Here is a 19,045-nt window from a genome sequence, read left to right on the forward strand (position 1 = left end):
TGTAGTGTACAACAGTGTTTGAACTGAGCTAGCGAGGCTAACTGGCTCCACTACATGGCAATTTGTTTGGCACTTAGCATTGTCCGTTGCGTACTCGGTGACACCACTTGCGGTCAAACCACCAAATGTCTTTGGGAGCGATTGGCTTGTGTGGACAAAACGTGTATACAGAGTCACAAACACATCACAGGCGACTGTATTTTCACACAATACATTCAAGAACACATTGTCCAATGCTCTTGTAGTTTGGGGTTTTGGGTTCTGTTTTTTTTTTTTTTTTACATTGCGGTGCATGGACAATGTCGAGAATGTTAAGTGGTGTGCTTGAGGCGGAAAATGAAAAAATGGAACATATTTTTTGTGGTTTCCGCTCCATTTTGCAATATGCTCAAACAGTTTGCCATTATATAATCTGAGTAGACTTTCCTCTTCTGAAAGGTCCTGGTCTCAGAGGCCCACTAAAAATTGACATTGGCACACTCATTGACATGCAAAATGCAAAACCTCCTATCTGACAGAGGTATCCAATCCAAATCCGGAATGTAAACCTGGGCAGAGTTTGTCTTTAGCCACAGGTGAAATCGGCAGGTATACGAGCTCTTGAGTAGAAGTACCTGCGGCTAAAGACAAACTGCTGCAGAGGTTACCTTGTGGATCTGGATTTGACACCTCTGTCAGATTGGAGTTTGTGCATTTATTTTCTTTATTTACAACCTGGTTATCATTTTACACCATAAATAATAAAAATATATCCCAGTGTCCTCTTACATAAATATGTTTATCTCTGAGCTACTTCAGATGTGCATCAAGTCCCATTTTGGTCTTAGTCTAGTAACCATAGCAGATGTTGTTTTAGGTTTGTGAATGTGTTAGCAATTATTAAAATGGTTTCCAAACTGGTGTTTCTTTGAGTCACCCAATACTGTGATAATTACCACGGTATTACTACACTTTTTTGTGTGTTTTTATGAGGTAACTATGTCAATTCTCCGCTCTCTCATTCGCAGTCGGCCTCCAGACAATGCTGTCCTTTAAAAAGCTTGAAACCTTCTGCTTGCGCCAGACGACAGTTTAATGTTTAATCGCCTCCTAAATCCCAATCATTCCCAGCTGAAAAAATGTGTTTTAAACAAGCGGGTTAAAGATCCTCTTACAACTCATCTAACCCAGCTTTGAGACTTTTGAGTGGTGAAACTGACAGAGCGGTAAAAACAAACATTGATGGGTAAGGAGTAAGCCCACATTGGGTAGGATATAGATCAAATACAGAACTTCCTCCACACCAAAAAACAGCTGGACCAAGGACAACCAGTTGTTGCAGAATCGTCATGACCACTGCAACCTTTTTGGGTAATCCTAACAATTCCTGACAAATCAAGTCGACCATCAGTGGACTTTACTCATTTGATCAAGCTTTGCCCATGTACAATACCTGGGAAAGCAGGTAATGACAACATTTATGTTGTCTGAATTTTTATGTTTCTAAAAGTCTTAAATGCAATACTTAAACATGGAGTTCTGATTCATGTAAGGTTGTAGCTTAATTCAATCCTGTTAAAAGTGTCTTTACCCAACTGTTAGGGTATGTCAGGGCTTAATGTCCGATATGTCTGTTCCATTTGGCGTACTAAAGTTGTGATTCACAAGAGACGAAACGTGCAAAGAGGTTGTAGTTGGGTTATTGCCTCTGCACTCACACAAGTCGCCAAGGATTATCCTGTTGCATCGTGGCCGCTGCCGTCATCACTGGAAAGGAACACTTGTTTAGGAAGCAATTGGCCTAACAAGAACAAGCCTGCATTAAATTAAGTCCCCTCAGATTAAAGCTGACCTCACGCTAACGGGGCCCATGTCTTCAAATGACTTAGCAAAAGATCGTTGAAAACCGCCGGTTCTTATAATTTGAGTACTGCATGTTAGTCTGCAAGGGTGCAAACACAAAACTCCAATTCATTGTCTGCATGTCAAAGAAAAAAACTATTAATCCTAGATACACCACAGATGCTGGCCGCACAGAATTAACTCAAAAGATTGGCAGTGACCTTCAGGGATTTGTCAGTTCAAAAGAGATCAAGTGCAGCATAGAGGAATTAAGCAAGACTCATGGACATGAGGAAGGCAAGCAGTCAAGGTAGAACAGGTAACGGGTAACGGTGCAGTGACCTCTTTCTAAATGGGCCACGTCTCGAGCCTTGTTAAGGTTTAGCGCATGAGACCTCATTGGCTAGTCAAAGCTTTGAGTGACAAGCTGGTGTACGCTGAATACAAAAAACTGGCAGTACAAATACGAGGAGGTGAGCGCTACAGCGTCATTAATTGGGACAAGCCTTGACAACTCCAGGGTGGAAGCATCTTTTGACCAAAATTTGAGGTAGGTTTCTTGAATACCAAGATGTCTTGTCCTATGTCCTTACATTAAGCAGCACAGTCTGTAATAAATTTTAGTGACAAAGCTTTAACAGCAGGATAACCGGGAGCACATATCTGAAAACAGGTGCGCTGTCTTTGAAGAGTGTCTATCCCTGGAAAAAGTATGCCTGGCATGACATTCTGCACAAAACGTTGATGCATTAAAAATTTAAACCAGATGTCATCTGCGAGGACTCAAGTACAAGCTTAAGAAAAATATGGACAAGTTTGACTTCTATTTGTTTTACCTGTTGGAATTCCGCTGCAAAGCTGATATTTATCTAAGCACCTTTACAGTTGTCCTACCAAGGATGACCCTGATCTATCATGCTTGTGGTTATTCAATCAGGCAATGGGATGACCAAAAAAAGCTTTGTTTCTCGAGAGTATGCGTATAGATATGAGGGGCGACAAGGAGCTACACAGTTTTCAGCATATTTTCTCAATGTCTTCTTACTTCTGCATTCTAGGGATATCTATCAAAATGGAATTCTTTCTGAAGATTATCTGTGCCACGTGTGTACTCGGCACAGTCCTGGGTCAGGATATGCCTAATGAGGAACTAATGGCCCAGATTCAAGCATGCCCTCCAGCGTGCCGGTGCCCCTCCAACTTCCCTCGTGCGGTCTACTGTGACAATAAAGGTCTGAAGAGCATCCCCCCAATACCTCCATTCACTTGGTACCTCTACTTACAGAATAATCAAATTCAAGTAGTCTCAGCCAATGCCCTGCGCAATGCTACCCAGCTGCGTTGGGTGAACCTCAGTCGCAACAAAATAACCAGCGAGGGAGTGGAAAAAGGCACCCTGGAAGCAATGTCTCGCCTGGAACACCTCTACCTGGATGACAATCTCTTATCCTGGGTGCCGTTTCCTCTCCCGGCCAGCCTGGAGCACCTAAGTCTCTCTCGCAATCGGATCGCCAAGATCCCTGACGGGGTCTTCTCTGGCCTGGATAAGCTGACCCTCTTAGACCTGCAAGGGAATAAGCTGATGGATGATGCTGTGACTGAGGTGAGCCTGAAAGGTCTTAACAACCTGGTGCAGATCAATCTTGCCAAGAACCAATTGAGCAGCATGCCTCTTGGCCTGCCGCCCACCACCACTCAGCTCTTTCTCGATGGCAACAACATCGACAAAATCCCCACAGGCTATTTCAAGGGTTTGCCCAAGGTGGCTTTCCTTAGGCTAAACCATAACAAGCTCGGCAGTAGTGGTGTTCCCAACAACGTGTTCAACATCTCCAGCATCCTGGACCTGCAGCTGTCACACAACCTGCTCACTGAGGTGCCCCTGATCCCCACAGGCCTTGAACAGCTGTACCTTGACCACAACAACATTAAAAGTAGGTTTTCCATGAACGTGCTTATATGAACTTGTGGAACAATGTATAATTGTTTCCTGTTTCTTTTTCAGGTGTGAGTGGTTCCAACGTCTGCCCCATGGATATTGATACATTGAACGCCAATGATAGTGTGCCGCGGCTGCGCTATCTCCGACTAGATGGCAACAATATCGAGCCTCCGATTCCCAGGGATGTCATTTTGTGCTTCCGTCTCCTTAGGTCCATTGTCATTTAAAAAAAGAAACAGGTTCTACATCTAAGAACATTTTCAGGAATTGGAATCAAATCAGGCACTTTAATGGACCACTAGTTGTGCCTTCAATGTACAAATCTGCTGGTCATTTAGATAATGACATAATAAGACCATTTATTTAAACTCAATTAATTTACTCTTTGACTACTATCGTATTTTATACTGTTTTAAGATGAGTTGTAGACTGATAATGTTTTTTCTATACATTCGTACTAACGGTAATTAATTTTTCTATCCATTGTTGTGTTTGAATTCAGTTTTTTTGTGTACCTGAAAAAGTAAGGTTTATTGTTTTCAGTTTTAATAAAAGTATCTATGAATGCAGGATGTCCCGTGTATCGCAGATTCATTCCCTCTGTATCAGGTCAAGAGTTCTTGGCCCCTATTAGGTTCTGATTCCAGATCAGATTGGCTTCATCCAAGCTGACACTTGCGTGGCTTGCAGCTGAACTCAGATCAGCTGTGAGAACATCTGAGATCGGCTTGAAAAAGGAGGGCCTTCTTCGAGAAGCGGGGGAACTTCCTCTCGGCTCTATGCTAACAGGGGCTCCTCACAGAGGTCCCATTGTGTGCACAGGGCCCTGGATCATACGTGCATGCACACACACAGACACATACACACAGATGAAACGCCAAGTTTCAGCACCAGGAAGTGAAATATTTTAGTGTGATTGAAATACACTCGTAGCAAAATAACGGATACTCTTGTAAGGGATAAAAATCAAACGAGGGCAGGAAGGCTTGAGGGGGGTGTCCCTCGTGCTATGCGGTCTTGTTCTTTGTGTTGATGTCCAAGCATGTGTGTGTGTGCAGTGATGTATTCTTATTTGGGATCGCCCTCCACCTCCCCTTCCCCAACAGAGTGAACCAAAAGCAACCTGCTCCGGTCCAATCAGCCTCAGTGCCTACCTTCACACGTAAGCGGCAGGGGCACTCAGGTCTGTCAGACCCTACACATGCACACACCACATACACACTTGTGAAACCCGGACACACACGTTGGTACACACCCGGCCCCCCCTCGCCACCCGCCCCCACCCTCATCGAGGCACCTCTGCACGACCCCTTCACCATTGGCCGAGTTGTGGAGCCCTCAGCATCTCCATCGTGGCTGAAGGGAGCATTCAAGAGAGCCGGAGACACAGGTAAGCGTTCTGGTGGCTGCTATCTTCATGATAAGTAGAGGGAGGGGGGCATAGGGGGGTCCTTAATGACTCATGGATTGAGTTTGGGGGAGCTACAGGTGACAAATTGTTTTCCTTGATGATTGGGATGCATTGGATGGCGGTTTTATGACCTTCGTGAATCATGAGGATGATTTTTACTCGGGTTACTCATTCCTTGGGGAAAATGAGTTTACCATTCTGAGAGTTTGGTAAAGCAACAGGTGTCGGATTATTATCCTTGATGATTAGAATGCATTGAATGATTGTTATATGTTTCCCCCCTCAATTCTGGTTGCTCACTCCTTGCAGTTTTGGAAGCTTGGTTGGGACAAAATGAACTTACCATTGTTCACCTGCCTTTCAAACTAAGCCTTATTTTCACAAATTTGTTGGAATTTAGAAAAGCTATAGGTGAAAGATTGTTATTCTTGATGATTGTGCTGTGTTGACGTGATTATGTATAAAGATTTTTTTTTTCATTCTAGTTGCATTGCACAGTTGGATCTTGAATGGGCTTACCATTGTACAACTATCGTTAAAGACAAGCCATAGTGACGTTAGGAAAACTAAAAATCAAGGATTGTTATGCTTGATGAGTGGAATGATTTAAAAATTTGGTTTTTCTGACCCTAACGATGGTTGTATAAAGATGTTTTATTATTCTTGCTGATGTTACTTCGGGATCTTTGCCCAGTTGTCTTTAAAGCTAAGCCATCGTTCCACTGGGGCGAGTTTAAATCAATTCGCGAAGGCTATAGGTGACGAAATTGCTTTTCTTGATAACTGAATGGAGGTTTTATAACGTTCATGATAGATGTATGAGGATGTTTTTTAATTCTGGTTCAATCTTGTTATGCACTTTAAGATCTTAAACGGTCTTACCTGTCATCAAAGCTAAGCCATATTTGGTACAATAACATTGGGGTTTGATTTTCTGACCTCTCAGAGGAAGTGTGAGGATACACTTTAATTGATTTTAACGTGGTTGACTTTCTTTGGAATTTTGGATGCTGATTTGGATCCAAATGAGATCACCATAGCTACGCAGAATGCTTTTTGGCAAGCTGCAAACCTGTGGCATGCAGCTAGGCAGTGTGACTATTAAGGGAAAATGGGATATTCTGAAGGTCCAATACAGGGCCAAGCATAACACAGGGGATCGTTTCCTTCATTTGTCATAGCCGTTATATAAACATACCTCTGTCTCCATTTTAATCATCTAGAAATGTGTAGATTTTCATTTTTTTGTTGTGGATGGAGAACACTTGAGGCATCTCTCTTGCTCTCGCTTTCTCTCTTTCTCTCTCACTCGCCCCCTCTCTTTCCGAGACAGTGTGGACCTGTGAGTCTTTCCAAGTGTACGTGTGTTATGTGTGTGGTTGTGTGTGTGTGTTTCCTCGCAGTCCGAAAAGCTGACTGCTATCCTGTCCACAAACCTCGGTGGAATTTGGAGTTTGAGTGCTGAGACAGGCAGTGACCAGGCCCTCATAAAGGCCCTCTGTGAAGGGCCAAAGGGTCGAGCAAGTCTTGAACCGGACCCCTCCTCCCTTTCGTCCCTCCTTTATGCACTCTCTCCGTCTTACCCTGAGGGCCAACATCTTGTCCACGTCTCTCTCTCGCTCTCTCTCATTTTCTTCATCTTCTGCTTCTTCCTCCCTGGCTCTCCATTTCTCTGCCCCGGCCTAGAGGACTCCTGGATGTTTTCTTTTTACCTCAAACGTGCTGAGACTTGGCTGCACCTGTCTCGCTAATAAATCCCTGTTCTAGAGTCTATGCCAGCTAAATAAGAGCTTCTTATCATATGCTAATCTCTTAATAATCACAAATGCCCTGCCTCATCTTGAACTGAGATACAAACGAGAATGAAGCGAGAAATCCAAAGTAAATAGCTGCAAAAAGTGTGCTCGTCAGTCGATTCCAAGCCAAACCTAATATTAACCCAAAAAATACACATTTCCCCCTATGTCGTATTTGCTTCCTAAAATTTAATAAGCACTGACTTGGCTTACCTGTTTTGACAAGTTCATGTAAAAATTGGCCTTGCACACACACAAAACAAAAGCCCCTCGCATTGGGCAGATTTTGTCAACCGTGGCAAACCGTGACCCTTGGATTGTAATATACTAGTGGTGGTTGAGCCGAAAATGGTCGCCTCGAGCCAACTACTAATCCACTGAGTGTCTTTCAACGAGGTTCATGACGATCACAACAGCATGTCAGCTCTTGTCATGTGTGTAGGATCGTCGGGCTATTATGCAATTGCATGTGAATTTGAATGCGTTTTAGCAGTATAGGATCATCAGTGATCATGATTATTTGTTTACTGCTACAGTGAGTGTTCATGTTGTAGTCGACTGTGGTACAGTAAACCCTCATGGGGGGCCCCTGCAGCTAAAACGGAACTACGGAGCGTAAATGACACCCCCCCAAAATGTTTAGGTACCTGTATGATTCACTTTAAACATACACGAATGCACCCAGAACTATAAACTCAAACTCATTACCTTGAAAAATAAATCTGCAACTTCCACTCACAACCCAGGCTAAGCTTAGATCCACCTCAACATAGAATGTTCCTTGATTCGCAGTACAGATCTGTATCAGTTTGGCATACTTCCTTGCCAGCAAATCCTATTTAGTGAGGGCCTTGGTGCCATCTTGCAGCAACCTCAATACATTCAAGGGGATTTGGCTTCTGTTGTAACTGCACATACATATTTTCTCTCCATCCCAAAGGTGAATGATGAAGATGCTCGTGCGACTAGTACTGGGACTGCTCGTCCTCAAAGTGGTGGTAGCCAATCCCCGGTTTTCCCGGCAAGCCGACCTGGACTCATACGACGACGGCAACTACGATGTGGACGACGTTAACTCGGAAAACCAGGAGTACGACTATGAGGATGGGCCGACTATTGAGGATCCTGAGGTGAGCTGAAAAGTGGGCCCCGATGGTACCATAAATTGGTTGGAATTGAGAATTCCTGTTTAGGCAGCTGCAAAACCGTTTCTTACGATCCCAACAAATCACATTAACAGTGAGGATGACTTTTTTTGGAACAGGTGAGCAGGACAAAATTCTTTCCGACTTGGAAAATTAACAATGACTCGAACTGAAAGAATTCAAGACCGCGATTGTCAGTAACTTGTCATATGCAGCAATAAGGCTGCTACTTCCAACTCATTTGCAGCCCCCCACCCCTCCAAAAAATGGGATTCCACAACTGGTTTAGCTCAACTCCAGCTGTCAAATGTGGCTGGCCTGGGAGGCATGTGTTTCCATCTATCTTGTGAATATAGGCCGCAGAAAGACAAGGTTCGAAGGCATTTAGGGAATTAAAATGGTTGATTGTACCAAATCAGAACCCCTCAAGAATTAAATTTCAGAAAAGGCGCTATGATGAATCAAGGAAAATGGACTAGTACCTGTGGATTGAAATGGCGATGGCTTTACCGTTTGATATGATATGTGAACATATTGGCAAAAAAAACTATCAAAAAAAATAAGCCCTTGAAGAAACTATACATCCAGAAATACAATACAATTTTGGGAAACTCTGACACCTGGTCAGACAACCACCACACCCACAAAAAAACAATTGTCATAAAATGTATCTTGCTTATGGAGAAAACACCAAGAATATATTCAATTTTGCACATTTGTAAAGCTAATTACATTTGGCAATCTATTGAATTTTCAAAATCTAACTGCATGCAAAGGGGTCTAGAAGGGAGTTTTTCGACAGACTGTGTCTATGTGCATCAGTTGTCGAGGGAATAATGAAGCATGAGGATGAGCGCCATGCCTCTGGAATGCTGAGTCTTGACTTTCCGCTTCCAAGCTTTTTTGTGTGTGTTGCAATTTATCTCCTCGCTTCTCAAAGGGGAGCAAAGGCTCATCGGCAATGAAACTGGAGCAAATCTCCAGCTTTTAATAACCAACTTGGAGGGTTTTTCTTTCACTGTCTACACCGTGACACATCTGGACTCTTTATGTAGCTTTTGTGCAGGGAAGGCCTGCAACATCAACAATAAGCACAGCAGTGGCCATATTGATTTTCTCTTGCATTGTAATATGCAAAAATATGCTTTGTTGTCCTATTCCTGAGAGAAAATTTTACATTTTTGTGGGAGTCAAGAAGTGCAAAGACAAACCAGGAGTATTATCCTTGTGTTTGTCTTAGTAATAGTATTCCCATGCAAACTCTTATTTTGGAAACCTCAGAGCCTTGGTCTGCTCCGTAAGCCACAGATATTCTGACAGAGCAGGACACCGCATATGCATGATATTAAGTATTTTTAAAACCAATGCAGCTTCTTTCAGGCTGAATGCTTTCAGAAACTATATAGCGGGGCAGCGCCACACTGTTTGGCTTTGACTCCGCGCTTACATTGAGCATCAGTATTCCCATGCTGTTTTTTCTGTACGTCCGCTTGCCAGCTTTTCGCCTCTTCTTCCCCCATGGGTGAATATGTTTGTTTTGGGGAAAGGGTGGTGGGTGAAGGGTGGGGAGAGTCGGTGCTTTTAAAGGCCTGCCTTGTTGCATCCCACACTGTCATCCTGCCAAAACTCTAAAACACTCTCTTAATTACTCCCATTAATGACTGATTAACCACCGGAAAGATCTCCTTCTGGTTCCTCTTCACTGTGTTGAATTGTTATAGATTTGCTATGACATATTTCAAAATATAGACCCATGTAGCTACCATGTGTGTCTTGGTTCCACAAGGACCATTGAGTTGTCCTTTTTACTACATATGTTTAAGTGTCAGGTATTACCTGTACTGTGTGGTGTGTGGGGGTTCATTGCCACCAACTGGAGGAGATTTGAACTGCAGAGTTGTGCTGACTAATACTGTGAATTGTCACATGCAAATATAAGAATATGCCATCCAGAATTTATTAATTATATTATTATTAATGTCATGGTCATTTGTTCTTATTATAAACATTAGGAACATGGAAGCATCACAATAAACTTGAAGGTTAATGTGAAATGATTTGTAGTATAGGCAGCATAGGGAGCCTCTGCTGCTATCTGGTGGTCAATACTGAGCACACATGCAATATTAATGTGCCAGTTGCACTCAGTTTAGTACTGATTCTGTAGAAAGGTAAGATATGATGAGAGTAGGTAGGATGATGATGAGAGTACTTAAGTGATCCACATATCATCAATTATGGGTTTAAATGAGGTGAGTCTCATAATGTTTGGCATTCCAGTCTCAAGGCTGTTGTCTTCTCATCAGATAGAGATTGGCACCCTCACCCCGCCTGACTACAACTATCCAATGCCTGGGGCCTCGTTGGAGGAGCAGGAGGAGGAGGAGGAGGAGGTGCCAATAAAGCCGCAGCTCATCCCTCAGGGCTCAGGAGGGTCGGGAGTTCTCATGGGCCCGGACACACAGAAAGGTCTGAAACAACTCAAACCTGTTCCGAACAGGAAGTTGCTTGAAATCTGAGGTTTTTGGAGGGTCTTGGAGTTGTGCAAGCAGCATTATCCTTCCTCAGCAACAACTAATCTATTGTTGTCATCTGCATCTTTTCTTTGTGCATGTGTTCCATTTAACTAGCTGTTCATGGTTAAATGTGTCATGTTTGTTGTGTGTCCATTAATAACTAAACTTGTCTCTAACAAGAGGTGGAGCTGCGTCTGATGCCCATTGACATCCTTCATGTCTCCGGGGATTTTGGGGGATCAGTGGGGTCCGGTGCCTCAGGAGCCTCTGGGGTTTCTGGGTCAGGAGGCTCAGGGGACCCACTGGGCTCGGGTGCTTCTGGGGGTTCTGGTGATATTGTCTTCATCTCTGGGGCTTCTGAGGAGATCCTCAGCAGCTCTGGAGGATCAGGGGAGTTCTTAGTGTCCGGGGATGTGGATTTTTTTATATCAGGGGATCTCTATGGCTCGGGAGAGGTCTCTGGATTTGGGGAGATATCCGGATCTGGGGAACTCCTGATTTCTGGGTCAGGGGATTTCTTGATATCCGGCGATCTTTCTGGATCTGAAGATCTCTTGATATCCGGTGATCTTTCTGGGTCCGGGGATCTCTTGATATCCGGCGATCTTTCTGGATCTGAAGATCTCTTGATATCAGGGGATACCATGGGATCCACAGCTTCTGGAGCCTCCGGAGACTTTGGCTCTGGAAGTTCTGGAATTCTAATTGAATTGGGATCAGGAGGGTCTGGTATGTCCGGTGAATTCCCTCTGGGTTCTGGAGGGTCTGGGGACAGATATGGCTCTGGGTTCTCTGGAGATCTCCTGACCTCAGGTGCCTCTGGAGGCTCTGGGGTTTCTGGGGATACTGATGAGTCTGAGGAGTCAGGGATAACATTATTACCTGGAGGTTAGTACTTTTAATACTCATCACTGTGTGACTCATAACCATTGTCAACCTAACCTGCTGTTTGGTCTTAATTGTGAGAGAACGAGTGGTTAACAAGTTGACTGAATGTCCATTCCACATCTCATCCTCCCAATGTGTCTCCTAACCACTCCAACTTGGTCCAAACAAGAGGTGGAACTGCCTCTCATTCCTACAACTATCCCACAAGAGGCATCGGGTACTTCAGGAGATTTCTCAGGAGTTTCAGGAAGCTCAGGGGATCTAGGAGTCTCTGGAGACATAGATGTCTCTGGAACCTCTGGTGTCTCTACCTCTGGAGAACCCGAGGAGCCTGATATAATTCTGATTCCTGACACTGATAAAGGTCAGTATCTACTCTAGATCCAAAACATATGCCAGGGTATTTTATTAAGGGTATTTTTAGTTGTGAAAAGTGGTGCCAGTGGAGTATCGCTGCTTATTAACACTCAAAAGTAATTTCCATTTAACGATTGTTAAATGCAAGATACACATTCTTGGTAACACTGCTAACTACTGCGGCAAACAGTTTCCCACTGATTGCCAGACTTGTGGATCACGTCCATGCTCATCTAACCTGTTTCCTCAACGCCAAATCTTGTCTCTAACAAGAGGAGGGGCTGCTTCCGACACAAGAGACCCCTCAGGAGGGTACTGGTGGTGTAGAAACGACACTGGGCTCTGGCCTACCAGAGCCCGAGGAACCCGAAGAACCTGAGGTTGACACGAAAGGTGAGCAAGGAATGGAGAAAAGAAAAGGACACCACGATCCATATGGATTTAATGTCAAAGCATTGTCACAAAACTAGTCACGAAGATCCAATCTAGCTTTTACTATTGTGTTCCCCTTGCTCTCCCCCGGTTTCCTCTCTCTCCTTGTGTCCTCCAGGTATGCCCACTTGCTTGCTGTGCACATGCCTTGGTGGTTCGGTGTACTGTGATGACTTGAAATTGGACAGCATCCCACCTCTGCCCAAAGACACCACTCACTTCTATGCCCGCTACAACAGGATCACCAGGATCAACAAGTCTGACTTTGCCTCCATGAGTATGTTTTGCACTCGGGTTGGTATGAGCTGCTGACACAAGGAACTGACGGTGTGGGTCTCGCTGCATTCCAGACAAGCTGAAGAGGATCGACTTGACAGCCAACGCCATCTCGTCCATTGACAACAATGCGTTTGAGGGTCTGCCGGAGCTTGAGGAGCTGGTGATTCGAGAAAATCACATTTCACAGATGCCTGCCCTGCCAGAGACCATGACCCTGATCGACGCCAGCCACAATAACCTGGAGTCCAAGGGTATTCTCAAAGAGGCCTTCAAGGTGTGTCTGTCAGAATCAGACAATTATTGGTATAATTTAGTCCTTTGTTATTCAACCTTCAAACTTTCGTGTGAAATCCAGGACATGACCGGCCTGCTCTACCTGTACCTGACAGACAACGAAATTGACTACATCCCTGTGCCTCTTCCAGACAGTTTGCGATCCCTACATTTACAGGTAGGTTCTGCTCAGGTTTTGAAGGCTCATCCTTTCAATAGCTAACCTGGTAAAGTGGAGTACAGTAGTGGAAATACCAGGAATTGTTCGGTTGCTGAGTCAAATCTGGCTTAAAGGAACCTTTATATTTGCTCAGTTGAAGATAGGCTGCAGCACGCCATCAACCCTTGTGAGGAAAAGCAGTTTGGATAATGGATGAATTGAAAACCAGTACAAGTGAAAATCCTTGACCGTTGAAAGCTTAAACCTTTAGTTAGTTTAGCTAGTTTGCAAGCAACTGTTTGTAGAACTGAGGACGATAATCTGAGGTCAACGGTTCAAATCAACCTTGATATAGATGTTATTTGAATCCCATTTTGTCATGAAAGCAGTGTTGGTTCAATTCCCACCCAGTTGACGGTGTGGATTGGTGTCCATCAGGGGACTAGTCCATAGAGTCGTCAGTCAACCTTTTGCTCTGAATTGGCTGGGGTAGGCTCAACTTCGTGTGACACTGAACGGTATTAACAGGCTTTGAACATTGGAAGTCCTTGGAATCTTAATGCTGTATCGTTATATCAGAGGTATGGTAGACTGAAATATTGTGTAAAGTATTTTTTATTTTATTTATAAATAAATTTTAGTATTACTAATGAATGTTATATAATAATAATTAAATAAATAGATGGGGGTAGTGTTAGATAAGTTTATACTTTATCCTACTCCTTTTTTAACTATGTGCAAGCAGGTAAAATGTCACCTATATTGTATTGGTTATTTGGAATACAGTTTTGCTATTTTTTAACACTATTTTCTGATGGTCTTCATTTATTTTTATGGTCTTTTCCGCATAATTGCATTATACTGTACTTTCATTGTTATGCATGTTCGAAATAAATTACAATTGAAAAAAAAAAATACTCATCTTGAGCGTCAGCCATATGTAATTCTCTGTACTAAAGCGTCCCCATCTTCGCCCAACTACTGTGAATAATAGAAACAAACATTCCAAACACAATACAGGTTTAACTTACCTTTACTCCAACTCAGTTTGACCTACCTTCGAGCGTGAAGAGTGAGCATGTCAATTTAGCTCACTTGTGAAATTCACAAAAGCGGTTTTATTTATTTTATTTTTTTTGAAGCACAGATGAACATTACTCTTTAAAAAATGTGTACACAGCATTACAACGCAGTTTGACCTACCTTTTCAGTGTGGAGAGTGAGCATGTCAATTTAGCTCACTAGTGAAATTCATAAAATCTATATGTTTTATTTTTTTAAGCAAATATGAACATTACTCTTTAAAAAATGTGTACACAGCGTTACAATGCAGTTTGACCTTTCAGTGTGGCGAGTGAGCATGTCAATTTATCTCACTTGTGAAATGCACAAAAGCAGTTTTTTTGGGGGGGGGAACACAGACGAACATTACTCTTTAAAAATTTGTACACAGCATTACAACTCAGTTTGACCTACCTTTCGACGTGGAGAGTGAGCGTGTTGATTTAGCTCACTTGTGGAATTCACAAAAGCATTTTTTAACCACATATTAACATTACTCTACACATTTTTACACAGCCTTACAATTGGACAACGACACGACGACTAAAGAAGAAATCACTTTGTAAAATTAAAAAAAAAAAAAAAAAAAGCAGGCATTTGTATCTATTCAACGTTTACACAGAGTCACATCCATAAATGTCTCAAACAAGCTGAAAATGTTCAAACTTATTCTTACCTGGCTTTGCAGTGTTTTCATCATCATAACTTTCAAGATCACAGACAGATCCCATCAATGTCCACAGCAGGAGTCCTGGTCCGAAGTCCACTTGCTCGCTTTGTCTAAGATGCTGCTTTAATTTTTTTTTTTAGTTCTACAGAAAAATATTTAAAAGAAATGGTTTGTAACTAAACATGTCGCTTATTTAATGTTTACAGATACTAAATAGCTTGGACATATTGTAAATAAAATGTGTGTTAGTGAAGAAAGGTATTGAAACACATAATATCTTTGTATAGCAGGATACTATTTCATTTTTACTTCAATATAAAAATAAGAAACAGAAATTACGTTTCAAGCACAACATTTTAGTTTTATAATGCTTACAAATACTATGGGTTTATGATTAAAATGCATGTGAGTGTTGAAAGTTGTCGAAATATAGTATCGTGTTTGGAGTCGGGGAAAGTAATGAATGAATAAAGCAGAATAGAAGCGAATTAGTGTCCAAATGAATTTGTCAAATACCAAAACTATGTCTCAAAGGCCCGCTACCTGGTCATGCTAGCGACACAAACACACATAAAACGGGAAATATTTTTAGTTTAGCACAATTTACCTCAAAATGGACATATCCACGTTCGCTGTCCAAAAATAGTTTGTAAATTATAAAAGGAGGATGACAACAAGTGCCAGAAAAAAATGGGCGTCGGAGCGAGCGGGAAAAAGATAAACAAACAAGTGCAGCGAAATGAGGTGCGCGTATGGAGCGGTGCTGCTCGGCGGGGTTGTGGCAGAAAGAGGAACTGCACTACCGTAACATGATATAATACATTGAGTTTTTGTTATTATTTAATATTTACCGTTTGGATTGTGTACTGACCTTACTGGAATGTTAATATTAATGCTTCAAAGAGAAAAAAAATACAAAAGAATGAAAATATTTACTTTGAAATGACATTCCAACCATGCCTCGTGCATGGTACAACTTTTTTTTTTTTTTTAAAGCCAACATTCCCCAAATTTGGTACCACTGCCAATCAAATGAGATTCTGGCCGGGGGTAAACTGGGGCTCTAAAGATTTAGCACCATCCCTCCATAACGCTCATATTTTTCCCTCCCACCGCAGCGTAACAACATTCAGTCGATGCACGAGGACACCTTCTGCAACCTGCACGACTTCAACTACATCCGCAATGCGCTGGAGGACATTCGCCTTGACGGCAACCCCATCAACCTGAGCCGAACTCCGCAGGCGTACATCTGCCTGCCCCGCATCCCGGTCGGCGACCTCATCTAAAACACAAACACACGCAAACGCAGCGACCGCCACCACGCGTCCCCGTCAATATCCACCCAACACGTGCACGGGGCATGCGGACACTCGTCTTTCGGTGGCCTTCCACAGGCCGCTGGGATACACTCTTTTGCGGAGAGGTACCACTTTGCGTGGATATCCACGATTCCATAAATGCGCGAGATGTGACTGATCATGCACATACACACCGCTGTAGCGCACCTCCACGACAGGGGTGCGCACACACATCACCAAAAAAAAAAAGCCAAACTATTCCACAACTTGATTTAGGAGTTAAAGTCAACCCTCAACTGAATGTTTCAGTCTACTCACAACTCGTCATTCTTTTGTTTAAAGATGTTTGTTTTGTAAAATATTAAATAAATCTTTTGGAATATGTAAACTTATTTGAAGGCCGGAGCTCAATGGAAGGTGAGATTTTTGAGTACCTAATGCAATAAAAGACGCATTTTAAACACAAGCGTTTGTTGTAAAGTCTGTATTGTAATATAAAAATAGATATTCAGTGAAGATTTTCAGGGGAGGGCGGGGAGGGTGAAAAGGTGCACAACTTCTTATTCCAAAGACTATTGTTCAACAATTTGGGAGAACGGTTGTGGCTAACAACAATGCTAACAGCTTGCAACTGTGTGTTCTGTATGAAATAACCACATGAGTGAATAAAGTTGTTTTGAAGACCTCTTTCAAAACAAAACGTTTTTTTTATGTAATTCTTCATAATTATGTAAACAAAGTGGTCTCAACTTGTAATTTAAACAAATATTTTGCTCCTGAGAGTTCAAGGTTCATTCCTATTCAAAAACTATCAATGAGTTTTTCAAACAAGTCCAGGAAGCGTTTCGTCCTGTCCTTTGAGCCGTGGTCCCCGGTGGTCTCCAACGCGGCTTTCTGTTTCTCCAACGCCAGCCGCTCCCTGTTGACGGCATCTCGGTCTTTGGCCACCATCTCTTTGTCCCGCTCCAGCTGCAGCCTCTCCCGCTCCATCAGGGCTCGATCCCGGTCCACGATGGCGATCTCGCGCTCCAGCAAAGCCCTGTCTCGTTGCAGGGCTATGCGCTCCAGCTCCATGAATCGCTTTTCCCTCTCTGTTGCCTCGTCTTGCGTCACAAACTCCATGCTGACTACCATCGCATCCTCACGGCCACCAAGCTCCTCTTCCTCCTCTGTTCCACTATCGCCATTCAACGTCACCTCAATTTCCTGGACTACGTTTGTTAATTTATCCGGGCTTCTCTTTCTCTTCTTGCCTTTGGTTGAGATGCAGAGTTTATCTTCGGCGCAGATTCCCACAGTGGGGGCGCTGCCTTCCAGTCTGCCCTCCATGGCATCGTCCATCAAAGTGAAGAGAGGCCACAAATAACATTGATTTTTGCCCTTAAGTTCCTAAGAAGAAACAGCCATGTGTCAAAATACACTGAAGGTGAATTTTGAGATAAATGCAAAGTTTAAAAATTGCACCTTGTATCGTTGCCTAAGGTTTTGCCATTTTGCTTTGGCTTGATAGTGATTCAGTTTGTGTTGCAAACCCATATGCCTGATGATAGCCCTCCATGCCCACACAGAAGTATTTCTCTTCCCAGAGAAGAGATAATTATTTGACATACGCAGCTTCACAAGGGCTTCTGCTTCCTTTAAGCTCCCTAGAAGAGAAAATGAATAAGTACGATAAAGCAGGAGTTCGTTACGCAGGGGTAGAAAATAATACACATGCAGACTTTCAGATTTACTAAAAGCCCTGAACGCAGCGCGACATAAAACACAGAATTGGTGCAGCACAATACCGGAAATTACGACAGCATTGGCGAGGTTACTAACTAATAACCACTTTATTATAGAACATTTATTAAGATGAGACGGTTCGAAAGCAAGTCGTAACCGCAAAGTCCACCCCTGCACAAATGGAGTACTTCGTAGGTCGCCATTTTCACAACAGCACGCAGCCTTTTCCGCACTCCCTTATTTATTTATTTTTTTGTTCTAAAAAACAAACTTACAATTATAAATCGGCTCCGCGGGCTTAACTGTATCATATGTGGTACTCGTATACGCGTGATCTTCGAACGCCATTACGAGTCCAAGTTGAAGACTTCTTCCATCAAGTGCACTTGGTAGGTCACACTGCTTCTCTTCGGAGCTGTGTCGCTGTGGCTTTACGGAAGTGACGTCAACTTCCGTTTATGTGGCGGCCCAATCTCGATACTCACACTTGTATCCTTGTGCGTCCTAGCCTGTTTTCACCCCAGTATTTTGCAGACGGGAATTGTTCATGTTTGTTTGAGGCAAAAAAATATCGTCGCCATTCTGTTGTGTCATATTGGAACCAATTTGTGACTAATATCAATTGGAAAAGGGTCTGGTCCATCCCAAATAAATATTCCCTCACGAAAAAGTTGAAGAAAGTGACTTTTAAAATATTACATAAATATTATCCAACCCTTGGCATTATATTTTTTTATTTACTATGTTTTTCTCTCGGTTGTACACTAATAATATAATATTTCATCTTTCGAATATGTTCCCTGCCCCTTTTGCACCCTTGCGCCACCCTCCGCGGCTGAGCCCCCCCCCTTCACAATCCTCGATCGAACTTCATTACCCACAAACCATTGCGCGCCTGACCTTAACAGAGAATTATTCCGTGAGGTCCTGTGCCAGAACCAATGATTTCAAGTCAGTATATAAAATTATTACATATTTAGAGTTTGTAAATTTATTTCCATTATTGAAATAATTCCACGTGCGTAGTTTTTAAAAGTTGCCATGTATTTTGTCTCCGTGTAATTGCCGTACTTGGCGATCCATTACGCATGCGCTGTAGATTGCGGAGGACCCCCCCCCCCCCAATAATACCATTAATGCCGCCATAGCTGCCATAGAAATAAAGCACAGGACTGTTTTTGTAATTTACTACATATTTACTGCAGTTTTAATAAAATATAAGCAGCAAAATTGCCAAAAACACAACAGGTGCCGCCGTGTTTGATAA

General features: G+C 42.8%; 3 protein-coding genes and 1 long non-coding RNA gene across 5 annotated transcripts in view; 2 read left to right on the plus strand and 2 right to left on the minus strand.

The window, feature by feature from the left end:
* The window catches only part of LOC148341387 (uncharacterized), a 51,302-nt gene extending 35,837 nt beyond the window's left edge, over positions 1-15,465 (minus strand). Inside the window, exons 1-3 of one of the 2 annotated variants that reach the window (XR_015842352.1) lie at positions 15,360-15,465; positions 14,759-14,894; positions 11,343-11,486 (exon numbers count right to left, since the gene is read on the minus strand). This is a non-coding gene — a long non-coding RNA (uncharacterized LOC148341387). Of the gene's footprint in view, positions 1-11,342; positions 11,487-14,758; positions 14,895-15,359 lie in introns of those variants that run through there. The other variant, XR_015842351.1, reaches the window with a different exon arrangement.
* On the plus strand, positions 2,122-4,335 carry kera (keratocan). Its single transcript, XM_088288315.1, has 3 exons — positions 2,122-2,371; positions 2,880-3,755; positions 3,827-4,335. Exons 2-3 carry the CDS (start codon positions 2,894-2,896, stop codon positions 3,988-3,990), a joined length of 1,026 nt encoding a protein of 341 aa, XP_088144441.1. The 5' UTR covers positions 2,122-2,371; positions 2,880-2,893; the 3' UTR covers positions 3,991-4,335.
* On the plus strand, positions 5,015-16,149 carry epyc (epiphycan). Its single transcript, XM_088288915.1, has 10 exons — positions 5,015-5,153; positions 7,911-8,100; positions 10,422-10,584; positions 10,812-11,519; positions 11,689-11,883; positions 12,150-12,269; positions 12,427-12,585; positions 12,659-12,861; positions 12,943-13,038; positions 15,871-16,149. Exons 2-10 carry the CDS (start codon positions 7,915-7,917, stop codon positions 16,039-16,041), a joined length of 2,001 nt encoding a protein of 666 aa, XP_088145041.1. The 5' UTR covers positions 5,015-5,153; positions 7,911-7,914; the 3' UTR covers positions 16,042-16,149.
* Positions 16,150-16,522: 373 nt separating this feature from the next.
* Positions 16,523-18,227, minus strand: LOC148341393 (uncharacterized). Its single transcript, XM_088288530.1, has 3 exons — positions 18,054-18,227; positions 17,518-17,699; positions 16,523-17,442 (listed from the first exon to the last, which is right to left on the minus strand). Exons 1-3 carry the CDS (start codon positions 18,124-18,126, stop codon positions 16,855-16,857), a joined length of 843 nt encoding a protein of 280 aa, XP_088144656.1. The 5' UTR covers positions 18,127-18,227; the 3' UTR covers positions 16,523-16,854.
* Between the last annotated feature and the right edge of the window lie 818 nt (positions 18,228-19,045).

The sequence above is a fragment of the Idiotropiscis lumnitzeri genome, chromosome 2, assembly GCF_059441095.1.
Source record: "Idiotropiscis lumnitzeri isolate Australia: NSW breed Sydney's pygmy pipehorse chromosome 2, RoL_Ilum_1.0, whole genome shotgun sequence".
Lineage (NCBI taxonomy): Eukaryota > Metazoa > Chordata > Actinopteri > Syngnathiformes > Syngnathidae > Idiotropiscis > Idiotropiscis lumnitzeri.